The 14,975-nt window shown below is 34.4% G+C and overlaps 2 protein-coding genes across 2 annotated transcripts in view; both read right to left on the reverse strand.

The window, feature by feature from the left end:
- The window catches only part of LOC113499669 (UDP-glucuronosyltransferase 2B31-like), a 28,622-nt gene that overhangs the window by 7,994 nt on the left and 5,653 nt on the right, over window positions 1-14,975 (reverse strand). The window lies entirely within an intron of this gene.
- LOC113499670 (UDP-glucuronosyltransferase 2B31-like) lies at window positions 6,630-10,465 on the reverse strand. Its single transcript, XM_026880215.1, has 4 exons — window positions 9,586-10,465; window positions 9,191-9,413; window positions 7,908-8,127; window positions 6,630-7,492 (listed from the first exon to the last, which is right to left on the reverse strand). The coding sequence occupies exons 1-4, from the start codon at window positions 10,414-10,416 to the stop codon at window positions 7,204-7,206; spliced, it is 1,563 nt and encodes a 520-aa protein (XP_026736016.1). The 5' UTR covers window positions 10,417-10,465; the 3' UTR covers window positions 6,630-7,203.

Genomic DNA, 14,975 nt, shown 5'->3' on the forward strand with positions numbered 1-14,975 from the left:
GACCTTGATCTTTATTTTTCGTATTGATTAATATAGCGACAGCTGAATCTGACAGACGGACAGACAGAAAGACGGTGGAGCTTCATTTTTATACTGTTGGGAATGGAACTGAAAATATATGTGTTGTTGTTGCATTAACCAATGTTCTTATAGGCGGAGCCACATTATGTTTGTGTCATCAATTGTCAAAACTAATGAAGATAGAATAGGTATTAGTCTTCCGATAAGATAAAGAGCCGATATTCCATTTAACATGTTGGATGACAAAGCGATTATTTTATAGAAGACATATTAAAGACATTATGGGATTTGTCGAACTCTTAAAATGCCCCTGGCATTTCAATTGCCTGAGCCTCGGGATCACTCGCAGGACTCCCCTGCCTTACCTAATAAAAAGGTTTTTTTATTAAGTCTCATTTTAATGTTAGTAAACGCATGCGACTCTCTAAAAAAATACAATTTTCTATTCACCATTTAAAACTCATTTATTTAATATAATTGCCGTAGAATTTTTATTTAAAACAAATCCGTTTTCGACTACTCTAAGACGTCAATGAGCCGAATGAAAAAAAACAGTAAAAGCAAATATGAATCACGACACGGAGGATGAAGCACATTAAAAAATTACTACCTTATATTTATTTCCTGGAAAAATAAAACATTTCCATTATTGCCTGCGTCACCAAATTTTACAAGACAAAGTCCATTCACCGAAGCTTCCTCAATATCAAGAACTCTAAAGAAAAAAAAACTACAATAAAATTAATCGAGAAAATCGATATTTTTACTTGTGTAAAGTTTGAGAAACTCCCCGTGACACAAGGATTAAATTCTTTTATAAGTAAAAATGATTTTCTCTTCAACAAAACAACCCTTTATTTGATATCGGCCATTTTGAATGTAAAAATTGAAATGACGTCACACATTGGACCATGCATTGTCATCCAAACATCCAAATGGTTTATCTCTTCTAGACTATTGGACGTCATCACATATCACAATTTTAAAATAGGTGCATTATATTTTATTACAATAATCACATTCCACAAAATTAACTTGAAGGATAAGGCTCTGCCAGAGATTGTATTATTTAAAAAGTTAGGGACAAATTAACGCTTTTAAAAAACAATCACATACTCTTAGGTCAGATATAGCTGCTCATGGCAACCACTGATCAGTTGTCAACCAACGGTTCGAAGAAGTTTCTAATTGATTGAATGATCTGTTCGGTTGACCAAAACACTCTAATAAATTACAAGTCAAGTAGACACAAGTTGATAGATAACAACAATTAACAATAATAATAAAATGCTTCAGAAAACACTTGTGATATTACGAATTATCAGTAAGGCGCGTGATTTTCAATTACTGTGTGTAGCCCAGACGACAGACTTTTTGTGCAATCGAATCTGCGGCGCTCAAAAAGCATGTATGGCGCGCGTGTGCGTTTCTGCATATAATTGCATAGGTTCCATTTTCACAACAGATCAACTAAGACCGCGAAAAAATAGGTAAATTAAAAATAAAACTGCTAATAAAATAAGACATAAGTTCCAATTCTAGGTACTCCACCCACGAGACGTTTGCGGCGGGCGAGCGCAAGTGCTTCGCGCTGCCGTGTCGCAATACGTGGTCTAATGACGAAATCGTTCGGTGCATAGTCTGCTTATCCTCTGGCGTTAACTAAAAAGAACAAATTATGATGTTTATATTTTACTAATTATTTAATTAATCACTATAAAATTGTATGCAAAATTACGCCACTTAGATATAAAATACGTCTTATATGAAGTAGATGTATTCATTTCATAATTAATATGAATGTGTTGAGGTATTTATAACCTATTGTTTTATTACAAGCACGTGTCATAGTTACATTCGCAGCTATGGGAGAAGTTCAATTCATTTAAATTGTATACGTTTCATATTTCTCTACATAGGTCGTATTTCTTATTTCTTGCTAATGGGAAAAAAGTTGTTTTAGCTTCATCCTTTGCTTAAAAACTTGCCTGTATTAGCATGATTCTGAGTTGCCCTAAAAATATTAAATAAATTAATACTTGTTCAGCTAATTGTGCGTCTATTTTTTTTTCTAGGGATCTATTTTCTAAGGATATTTTTTTGCTGAAATTCCAAAAATAGACTTTAATCAAGTAGGTATACTTTGTACAGCTAGCATGACTTTCGAATTTTCGTGCATACAAGTGATGATGCAAAAAGTATTTAATTTATGTAATTATCTAATTATCGACTTAGTAGACCTGATAGCAGTAACCACTTCTAAAACCTGATGTTCCTAATACACCAGGCAGCTCGTCTCCGTTCCACTTCCTTAACACATCGTAAGGCTACTGAAAGAATACTTTTAGCAAGATCTGGACTCTCAGTGAGAGGTTGAGTAGCATCGAGGTTTGTACCAAACATGGCGAGAGTCATATCGTTTTTAAAAGCATACTAATACAATTTAAAATCCTAAAACCGATTTCACCTTAATCACAATTCTATAAATATTATATTCATCATCGGCCTAGCCTTTTTCCAACTATGTTGGGGTCAGCTTCTAGTCTAAACGGTTTCAGCTGAGTACCAGTCTTTTACAAGGAGCGACTGCCTATCTGTCCTCCTCAACCCAGTTATATGGGTCAGAATTTTCAAGCTTCTGACTACCTGTAACGACTGTCAAAGATGTGTCTGTGAAAACACAGAAGATGTGTCGGTCTGAAGGTTTTCCAGCTACCTTTAGCTTCCTTTTAAAACATGTAATTCATTTATCTTTCAATATATTTTCTATAATTTATAATGAAGGCAAGGGTAATAGAAAAGGGGAGGTGATGTAATGTACGGTGATCTGAAACTAGCTCCTGCAATTATCGATGATACCTTTTTTCCAAAAAGTGGTCTGTATACTCGCATAATCATAAAAAATAGTTTTTTCATTTATCAATCGCACCTTGTTTCATTGAAAGCAAAATGATTTTCTTTTAAAACTTGAACTTCATAATATTTTTCTTCTTCGTCTAGTGAATTGGTAGTACATGACTATGAAGAATGTCTACAACCTGATAGATTTTATGTTCACGTGAAAACGCCTAGACCAATTTGAATTAAACTTGGTAAAGAGCAAATTCTCATTTGGAAAAAGACCCTTAACCATAATCAAAGGCAGACAGAGATATAGAGACACAAAAAATATTAATTACGTGTCATTGTAAGATAATGGGGAAAGAAACAGTTTTATGCTTGGGATAAGATAAGAAAACGGATAAACCCGTTCAGATTAAGATGACAAAGCAAATGTGATATTTTGATGATACTTGCATTATGTAAAACCTATTTTTATGTTTGTACCTAATTAAGTCAAGGCTATATTTGGGCATAATGTATGTGTATATCTGACATATTATGCCCAAATACATGACGGTCATGAAAATTGGTAGCCAAATCTGAATTATAAAACCACATTTGAGGTAAATACTTTGTATCCTCATAAATAACACTAATTAAATCTGTCTGTGTCATAACTGGTATGTTGACAAAATGTCAAAAGTTGCTTTGTTGGGTATTCTTTCAATTGTTTAATTTTTGCCTTATTATTAAAGTTTTACTTTGTCTCTTATTTCTTTTAAATTATTGTTCTGTATTTACTCATAAAAACTTTTAAGAAATTATGTGTGACTTTTAAAAGATAGCATTTATTTTCATTCATTAAATAAGACCTTAATCTTTTGAAACATCTAGAAAGTAATTAATTATCGGGACATAATTAGCGATTGTGGTGCAAATTGTGTAAACAAAAGGATCATTGTCCCAGCAAACGTTATTTTAGTTTTAGGAAAGTATTTTTTTAAATCGCTTTTTTTCGATTCTCTGCCCGAAGGTGCCTTCTAAAGGCACGTTAAATTGTGGGTCCCGGCTGTTGTTCTTACATCTTTGACAGTCGTTATAGGTAGTCAGAAGCTTGAAAAGTCTGACAACCAGTCTAACCAAGGGGTATCGTGTTGCCCAGGTAACTGGGTTGAGGAGGTCTGATAGGCAGTCGCTCCTTGTAAAACACTGGTACTTAGCTGAAACTGGTTAGACTGATAGCCGACCCCAACATAATTGGGAAAGGCTAGGCCCATGATGACTATGGTTGATTCTTCCTCAAAGAGTTATGATCAAGTCTTTAATTAAAAACTTATTCCAATGTCGGCTATACTGTCACCTTCCCTACAAATGTGTATATATCATCGACAAACATAATTATGCGTATCTTTGTAATAATAACTTGTATATTATGTTTCACAGATATTACGCATTTAATAATTGTAATTTGATAATGTCTTATCAGCTGTTATCTAATTCTTTTATCGCATCACGAGAATACAGTGTCTTAGTTTGAATAAAGTCCGATTATTAGATGTCTTCTTGTAAAAACCTACGACTTAAAATCGATTGGAGTTCTTGTCTTAAATGCATCTGAAAATCTGTAAAAGAGACCTTAAATAATCAGGAAATTCAATTTTTCGAAATTATTCAATAAAAACATTAAAAGAACATCGAGTGATTATATTTACATTGAAGATCAGCTTATTTATGGAGGTACAATACTTGTAGAACAAAACAATCAACATCATTATTTAGGTTTTTTCTATGGCCCATTATTTTGTTTGGTGGTCATTGTATGGATCATACTTAATTGATTTTCCATCTAGCCGACTTTATATCTTATGCGTTGTTACATGTTAACTATAAAATCAAAATCTAAAGTCATTTATTCAAATTAGGTTACTAAGTAGCACTTTTTGAAGGTCAGGTTACATTGGACAGTACCCAGTTTCGCCCACCCTTCACCGCTTCCTAAGTGCTTTTGCTGTGAGAGAAGAAACGGCGCAACGAACTCCCCAGCAACACGCTGCCTATAATAAATTATTTCTTGACTTACATTCTTGCGGATTAAGATAGAAGCAAGATATTCCTATAGTATGGTTGAAGCGATAATAACATGTTCTCTGACGTATCATTATAAAATTTTCCGGTGCTCTGCAATTTGTATGACGTCTGTCCTGCATAAGCAACTGATAATTACTTTGTAATAAGTACAGAATTTGAAAAGTCATTCATTCGTGCCGAGAAACGAACCTACGTTTACCTACCTTTGACTTAGCAGTCTAAAGATGATACCGCTGCTCTTACACAATATTAATTTTGCGTCATCAATCAAATAATAATAACAAATGTAATAAGGACAGATAGGTTTTTGAAAGATAAAAACTGATAAACAATTGAACATGTTGGATGACAAAGCAGTCTTTATTGATATAAAGAGGTTCTAACATTTATTGAACACGTGTAAAATATAGATATACAAACTTACTCTAGATTGGTGCTTTAGAACTATCATCATCCTAGCCTACTCCCAACCATACTGTGGTCGGCGTCCAGTCTAACCAGTTGCAGTATCAGTGTTTCACAAGGAACGACAGCTTATCTGACCTTCTCAACCCATTTTGTTTCACCCTGGGAAACACGATACTTCTTAGTTAGACTGGTTGTCAGTCTTTCTAGCTTTTAACTACCCTTAACGACTGTAAAAAATATGATAATAATAACCGGGATCCACAATTTAATGTGCCTTCCGTAACACAGATTGACTCTTTCTAACATAGATGATCACCCATCCACAGATCAACCGTATCGTGTAGTAGTAGCTTTACCACAAGCTCCTCTCAGTGCTCGAGTGTATTTTTGAATCTAAATTATTCAAGGTCACTTTAAGAATCTGGTCTGCACGGATAGCCGAGTAGTTTGTTAACAGGCCAAAACCACATTGCGCTGTTTTGATCACCGTATAGGATAGGCGTTTGAATGTTCTGAGTCTGGGTGTATTTGTGCATGTGGCTTAATTGTTCTTGATACCTTGCGCTATAGGTACATGTGTGGTGTGCGGACTTGTTAAAAGTACTCATATCACGTTTCAAATACAAACGTGATAAACATGTGACAATATTCATGAAATAAACGCTGTCACGTTTCAAAGTAACAGAACTTAAACGAGTGTCATGTTTCAACCTGACATGGGCCAGTTCACTTTTAGAATTTTGTTTTTGGTAACAATAGACAATTCCCAAAAATATGATAATTCGTGTTACTAATCTTAATAATATACATTGTCATGTGATGAACGAGCTAGTGGTGTAAAAATAAAATGATTTTATAAAACTATGTTACGATTGTGAGTTTTATTTTTTCTTGGCTAGCTTCAAAACCGATGACAATGCAATTTACAACTATAAAAACAGCTGGAAGATTTTGATAAAAATTACATGGGGTCACATTTAAAAACGTAGGTTTATTGATTTTTTGAATCTATTCATTTTATTATGTAAACAGTCTATCCGACTGGATCTCACACTGCATTTGCCGATTCATTATTCACAATTTCTCGGAGAAATATTACTTGTGTATTGACTATCACTACATCTATTCTATGGTGTTTATTTATACCTGAAGGTCATGTGATAATAACCAAAATGTGTGGAAAATCATTTTATTATTTGTTTGTCTTATCTTGCATACATATCCCTATTTTCCGCTTATAATAATAATAAATACGTTAAAATAATAAAACCATAATAAAAAAAAATAACTTGATTCTTAATAACACTTTATTAATTAATGTAAATGGATTTTTACGTTGAAAAACATCTACAAAGAAAAAAAGAGAACTAGTAAAACATAATAATGTTATAAATATTTATAAAATAAAAACATTTACAAAGTCATATCACAGAATGTACGTCCACAGTACGTAACAACGATTCACTATATTGAAACTATTTAAAATTAAAAGCATTTGACGGAACTAGGTGCTCATGGCAACCACTGATCAATCACGTTTTATCAAAGGCCTCCAAGGCTGGTCACAGATGCACAGCTGTTGATTAGTTGACCAATAAAGTTTAATAAATTACAGCACTTATCGTGTAAACAATCGACAAATAACGCTTTTTATGACAAGTGGACGTTCAGGAACCACTTCAAAAACTATAGCAACTGTATCAGGTTTTAAAATGTACACTTTAAAAGCTTAAAGTATTGGTTGCCGTGAACAAATTTCGGTGCGACAAATTCAACTACAATTAACATTATCACAAAAGGGCAACCAATGGCCATGAGCGATACATACAATGTCAACTATCAATCAATATTCTCATGGAAATATCATGAACTTTTAATTTTCACCACAGCCACATAGTTTCTAACAAAATATTTGTATAACAAATATATGGCTGAGAGAACTAAAGAAATTGCTGTCAACAGTGCTGCCAGTATGGTGAGCACCAGTTTCAGTTCTAGGTACTCCGCCCACGAGATGTTGGCGGCGGGCGAGCGCAGGTGCTTCGCGCCGCCGTGACGTAACACATGCTCCAATGACCACATAGTCCGGTCAAGCGGAGACATCGGTTGGTCACGCATCAGGGTACGGAGTTTGATGATATTCTTGCGGTAGCTAAAAAATAATAATTAATTTAGTCTAGAATTCTTCTGTTTTATGACTCATTCACATTTGGTATGATTTTAGGCCCTATAGGCATTTGACATGGCGTTTAAGAAATCTCAAGTTTGCTGGGCTCCTTACGATGATTTTCTCTACCGTTTTTGTCAGACACAAGAATATAGAATTCTTGTGACTTTGCAAGACACAAGAATTGTATAAAACATTTATGAATGTCGGTATTCGAACCGACGAAAATTTACTTGGCAGTTCAAACGCTGTATGTGTGTTTCAATTCATAAGTTTGTAAGATTGTACAACCGGGCTATGATTGAACTTAGTTTTTTGCCCTAGTTACAGGTTTCACATGGTTTTTAGATATAAAATAAACATACTAGTACATATAAAGGTAGTTGTTTTTTGTACATACCTGTCATCTCCAATGACTCTGTTTATAGCTTCCTTGAAATTTTCCTCTGTAATGGCATCTAAGTCCAATCGCACTCCAATTTTATGAGTTTCATATTTCTCTACATTGTACCACTGGTCCCCCAACATTGGGATTCCTATCAATGGGACGCCAGCTGTTATTGCTTCATCTGTTGATTGCAGACCTCCTTGTGTCACGAACAGCTTGACTTTGGGATGTCCTAAAAATATTACAAAGTCGATGAGAAACAAATCTGGTTTCAGACATTCTTAATAGATGCTTTTATACAAATACAAAAAATTAAATGCGATCAAAGAGCTTTTGACTCTTTGTTTTTTCAATTTTTGTTATTAGAATTACATAACTTTTAATCATTCAATAAGGTCTTGTATCCGGAAACGATTTACAAAATATATAGATAAATGACGTTCATTTATAACATCTTTGACGAAAATTATGCCCTTAGGATCCAATTAGTAAGGACAACGTGAAAGTCAAAATTTAAATTGAGAGGATGAAGATAATATTTCTATTCAAAGAAAATAGTAATTAATCTCGTATTAAAAAAGGAACAACGATCCTTTTTTGTCGAAGGCCTACTATCAAGCAAGTGATACGAGTTACTCAAAACAAGATATGACATGTCAAGACATGTTTGTTTGTGAGGTCATAGTTCAACAACATTATTGTCATGACTTTCGTGATGTGGGTTTACTATTATTTATTCATGAAAGCCGTAAGGTAGTGTACGATTATTAATTCTGATTATAAATTAAGTGAAACAAAAAATGTAGTAAAACAACTAATCAAAACAAAAAACAACGTATAGTATTTTGTTTTTTTTTTTTTTATAAACTGTTGTTTTTGGTATCCGTCCAAGTAGAAATACAACATTATTATTTTTTATTGACATTCGAATTCCATCTTTTAAATTATTTTGAGCGATGCGTAATTAATGATTGAATATACAATTGTTCATATAAAAAAAAAGAACATTGTAAAGCATACTCTTGATGTTATGCGATATTATAAAATACTAGCTGACCCAGCAAACGCTGTTTTGCCGAATATTATTTTTTCTAGTTGTATGTATTATATTTTTTTAGTGTGAGCAACCCTGATCACGTAGGGGTATAAAAAGTAGATGTTAGTCGATTGTCAGACCTACTGAATACGCATATAAAATTTGGTAAAAATCGGTTAAGCCTTTTCGGAGGAGTACGGTAACTAACATCGTGACACGGGAATTTTATATACTACAAGAAGATAAATCAGTTACTCACTCAGCAGATCTGACTGCGGCAACCACTTTGAGATTCTGATGTTCGCAGTACGTCCAGGCAGCTCGTCTCCGTTCCACTTCCATAACACATCGTAAGGTAACTGAGAGAATGCTTTCACTAGCACTTGGATTCTGTCAGCGGGCAGTAGAGTAGGATCGACGTTTGTACCAAAACTGATGTAAATCACGCCATTTTTAGAGGAGTCTAAGTATGATTTCAAATCCTGAAAATCAAAGAAGATTTTAGAAGAATCTAAATATGTTTTAAGGTCCTGAAAAAAAGACCTTATTAAAGACTACTTTTTAGACACATGTTAAAGAACAAGAACAAAAAGAGTACAACTTTTTGTAACGCTTTAGACCTTGCATGAATCTGACTAAAATAGTATGTTATACCTTTGGCAATTCTTTCTGCGGATTTTGATGTAAGCCTCCCATATACACGACAGTCGGTGGAACAGGTCGACTGCCAACAAAAACTGGATTCTCATTCAAGAACAGCATTTCAACGTGATTGTAAAGTTCGGACATCGTCGGCGTGTCTGGTCCAAACACTTTCTTCAGTACATTATTTTCAGCAGCTTCTTGTTCAGAGAACATGTAAATGAACCTGTAGTGGTTATATAGCTCTGTGAACTTCTCCCACATCGTCAGATTGTTCAATCTTTGACGAACAATAGTTGGATATAGTGATGGATGCGTGGGAGCACCAACTACTTCAAAGTTGTCAAATACACCTCCAAACGAACTCATAAAAACTACGGGTGCTTCATAGATATGGCGAAAACCTAGTCCGAGTCTATAACAGGCTTCAACAATTATCAAATCAAACTTTTGATCTCGGTTTTTAATCAGACGTTGAACGTTTTCAGTTTTCGTCTGAGCTTCGAATACCTCTATGAAAATATTCAAAAATATTTTCATATGATTCACTAAATCGTCCTTGCCACCCTTAGGGGCTGTCATAAATAGCTCTTTCCATATGCCGTAGGATATATCATGGACGTCGATTTCTGTCAAGTTAGCAGGGGCTCCTCCTTTCGGGAAGGCGGGATCTGTGGTGATGACGGTGACATCGTGTCCTCTCCTAGCTAGCTCTTGTGTCACCGGTCGAAACACTACTTGATGGCTGATAGAAGGAGTCGGGAACACTGCCAATATCCTGGCCGCATCATTAAAATTTACGAATAAAATGTAACACGTTAATAAATGTAAAAAGGCTCCCATCTCGACACGTTCACTCACTCGATGTCGGCGAAGAAGTCACTCGTTTTTGAAGTTCGTTTAGAGTATTTATAGATTGTTTGACAAACGATATAATTAGTCTCAAGAACAAGTAAAATCAGCAGCTCGATCGCGTTCAAGCGGTATTTTCACGAACATTAATTTTAATAATGTGGGAAACGATTTAAATTAAAAAATATGTAATGACGTTATTAAAACATTAAGTATGGGTTTGCTAATTTCTTAATATTTTAGTATTTAGTATTTATAATACAAATAGTACAGACATCCAGGCACTCCTCAGAAAATGGTCTGACAGAATGATATTTTTTTTTAACGTTGAAAAATCAAAAATACACTGTAATTTGTGTCGAACTCAAAGTAAATTTATTGTTCCTTTGGGTATACATCTACCCCCTATTCTTTGAACCAGCTTTCCGAGTTATTCCGGTACTCTATTTGTGTCAAGTACAAATCTTATATTATAGAACTAGCTGTTGCCCGCGACTTCCTCTCCGTGGGTAGAAAATATAAGTTATGATTTATACTCGCCCAGTTTTTTTCACATTTTCCATTGTATCTTCGCTCCTATTTGTCGCAGCGTGAATGTTTATAGCCTAAAGCCTTTCTCGATGAATGGTCTATTCAAAACAAAAAGAATTTTTCAATTTGGTCTAGTAGTTCCTGAGATTAGCGTGTTCAAACAAACAAACAAACTCTTCACCTTTATATATTAGTATAGATATAGATAATAGATACAATAATATGGAATACATTCTGACGCGAACGATCATGTAGTCTGCGATATATAAAGCGGAAACATTTTGCTTGAATCGCTAAATGGTACACAAAAGGCAATGACTGGCGTATTTAGCAGCATAGCATTCAAGATCAAGCCGTTTGTGTGCGGAATAAAAACACATAATACCTATACATATATTATTTACTAGCTGTTGCCCGCGACTTCGTCCACGTGGTTAGAAGATCTTGTGGTGGTGATCTTATCGTTTTTTCCACATTTTCCATTGTATCTTCGCTCCTATTAGTCGCAGCGTGATGTTATATAGCCTATAGCCTTCCTAGATAAACAGTCAATTCAACACAAAAAAAGAAATCAATTCGAACCAAACAACCAAACAAACAAACTCTTCAGCTTTATAATATAAGTATAGATGTAATCTATGGTTTTGTCATATTCGTTAATAGATACCGTTAAGATGACCCCATACGATTTGTAGGTGACGTTTTGTGTAGATCAAGCCTTTCGTTTTAAAAGGTTTATTTAATTCGCTTTTATCTGTGAACTAGCCGTTGCCCGCGACTTCGTCCCCGTGGGTACAAGATGATAATATAAGTTATGATTTATACCTACCCTGTTTTTGTCACATTTTCCATTGTATCTTCGCTCCTATTAGTCGCAGTGTGGTGGTTTATAGCCTAAAGCCTTCATCGATGAATGGTCTATTCAACACAAAAATATTTTTTTAATTTGGACCCGTAGTTCCTGAGATAAGCGCGTTCAATAAAACAAACAAACTAACTTCAGCTTTATATATTAGTATAGAGTATAGATAGATTTGTCTGTAATGAAATCTTGCAAATTTATTTTTACCTAACGCCCGGTTTCCGATTAAGTTAAAATTTTGTTTGTTTAAAATATAGTGTGCAATAAGATTCTGCAACCGTTCTCCGACAGTCGTTTCTCCTTTGGACTGTTCACCGACAGGACGTTTCGTTTTTGAGAGATTCGTCGATAGAACGTTTCACCTATGGTGTGTTTCGCCGACAGAATGGTTCGCATTTGTTAGTTTCGACGACAGGACTTTTCAACTATGGAATATTCGCCGTCAGATCGTTTTGTCTACGATTGTTTCGTCATGGCATTTTCACTATTAAACTGAAAAGCCACCAAAAAGCTACTAGCTGGCTACAAAGACATGAAGAAAGAAATTGTTTTAATGGAAAATCGCCTTTACTTTTAATGAATGGTATTTCTATATTACCTATACATATTCGTTTATTTTTTTATTGCAAACACTGGGGAAATAATAAAACAAAAGATTATAAAATTATTTAATTACAACTGGGTACACATTTTTAAGCCAATTTTACTACATCTATAGTACAAAAAAAGTTTCTCGAAAGAAGTTGCTTTTTGTATCATTGTAGTAATATAGTAATAGGCGCTTGATACTTAGCTTAGTATAATAAAAATTATGCGACAAAAATGTGGGTAGTCATGATTATCTGTTTTTTTTTCTCTTCATTGGTTACAGTATGCTCTGCAAACTCATTGACGATTGTGTTTTTTCTTAATTAACGGTTTAAAAATGAATGAAAGTGAAATTGTGAAGTCGAAACGTGGCAAAGATGTGTTAATTTATGAAGGATATTCGTATCATTTAAATAGGAGGCGTGATAATAACTACTACTGGAGATGTACGAAAAAAGATAGTACTCGGTGTAATGTATCTATTACTTCTTTGCTTACAACCAACAATCAACACATTGTGCTGTACCAAAATCGTGATCATATGCACTTACCCAACCCTGAAAAACGTATTGAAATGAAGTTAAAGGCTAATTTGAAAGATAAAGCTAATCAATCGATGGATTCACCTGCACAAATTATACAGCGGTGCATCCAAATGGTACCGAGTACCAGTGCTCCCCATATGCCTAATAAAGATGCTATGAGGAAACTTATTCAAAGAGAAAGAAATAAAAATCTTCCACCGATTCCAAAGGATATTCACAGTGTCGTGATTCCCGAAGAATTAATGAGCAATGACTGTGGTGAACAATTTCTGATCGGGCACTACATTGATGATAATGAGTGCGTATTAGTATTTTCCACAAAGGAAAATCTGAAATTGCTGAACGAAGCGAAGTTTTGGATGATGGACGGGACCTTTGCTTGTTGCCCGCGTCCATTCCGTCAGATCTATACAGTACATGCAATGGTTGGCGCACCACACTCCACGCATAAAATAGTTCCCCTAGTGTACGGTTTGCTTTCTCACAAGTCAGTAAAATCTTATCAAATTTTTTTAGAAATTGTTAAATGCGTGGGATTTAATAAATTGAATGTCCATTTGGATCCGGACATTATCCTCACCGATTTTGAATTTTCTGCTATGAAAGCTATTCAAAAAACATTTCCCAATTGTTTAAATAAACTGTGTTTTTTCCACTTAAATCAGAGTATATATCGACATATACAGAAAGCTGGTCTAGCTACGAAATACAATAATGATGCAGATTTCGCTCATAAGATGCGGCATATCGGTGCACTGGCATTTCTAGAGCCAAGTGAAATTATTGAAGCCTTTGCTATAATAAAAGACGAAATTATACCAGACGAAGCAATTGATGTGATAACGTGGTTCGAAAAATATTATATCAACGGATCAATGAGAATTACAAAATCAGTTAGCTCTATAATGACAATGAAACGACTTCCACCGCAATTTCCACCTACTCTGTGGTCAGTACATGATAGTATATTATCATATGTTCCTTTATCACAGAACGCCCTTGAATCGTGGCATAACAGATGGAATACACTACTAAATCGACAGAAGTGGAACATATTTAAAACTATCTCAGAGTTTAAAAAGGAGCAAAAGAATACAGTCATCATTATTGAAAGAATAAAATCCGCAGAACCTATGTCTAAGCGAAAGCGTGGAGGTACAGACTATTACAGGAAAAGGATTGAAACACATTTATCTGAAAAGAATCAGATGGACTTAAAATCATATTTAAATGGATGGGCACATATTTGTCACCTAATTAAATAATTTTATATTATTTAAACCTAGGTATACTTAACTACTTATAATAAAACTGCTAATAAACCATTTAATCCACACTTTATAATATAAATAAATGAAACGTTCATTAATCTTTTGTTTTATTATTTCCCCAGTGTTTGCAATAAAAAAATAAACGAATATGTATAGGTAATATAGAAATACCATTCATTAAAAGTAAAGGCGATTTTCCATTAAAACAATTTCTTTCTTCATGTCTTTGTAGCCAGCTAGTAGCTTTTTGGTGGCTTTTCAGTTTAATAGTGAAAATGCCATGACGAAACAATCGTAGACAAAACGATCTGACGGCGAATATTCCATAGTTGAAAAGTCCTGTCGTCGAAACTAACAAATGCGAACCATTCTGTCGGCGAAACACACCATAGGTGAAACGTTCTATCGACGAATCTCTCAAAAACGAAACGTCCTGTCGGTGAACAGTCCAAAGGAGAAACGACTGTCGGAGAACGGTTGCAGAATCGTGCAATAATGAGTTATTATGATGACATAGGAGTTGATCTACAAAGTGAGAACTTAACTAACGTAAATGTACGCACTTAATTCTATATAGTTACAATTAAGAGTTTGAGGTGGAGATTCGTATGAAAAGCAAAAAAAAAACTATTTACGAATAAACCTACAAGGGCCCCAATTTTCCAATTTACTATGGCCGACGACTGAATTAAAATTGGCTCAAAATACCACTTTTCGTATTCTCTTAAGCATTTTTTCTGAATGATCATTTTA

The sequence above is a fragment of the Trichoplusia ni genome, chromosome 12 (genome assembly GCF_003590095.1).
Source record: "Trichoplusia ni isolate ovarian cell line Hi5 chromosome 12, tn1, whole genome shotgun sequence".
Taxonomy (NCBI): domain Eukaryota; kingdom Metazoa; phylum Arthropoda; class Insecta; order Lepidoptera; family Noctuidae; genus Trichoplusia; species Trichoplusia ni.

Excerpts from the sequence above, each read along its gene's own strand:
- LOC113499670 (XM_026880215.1), bottom strand. The coding sequence starts at position 10,416 with ATGGGAGCCTTTTTACATTTATTAACGTGTTACATTTTATTCGTAAAT. Across the intron at positions 9,414-9,585 it reads CGCAGAAAGAATTGCCAAAG|GATTTGAAATCATACTTAGA; the intron begins GTATAACATACT and ends TTTGATTTTCAG. Across the intron at positions 7,493-7,907 it reads AGAGTCATTGGAGATGACAG|CTACCGCAAGAATATCATCA; the intron begins GTATGTACAAAA and ends ATTATTTTTTAG.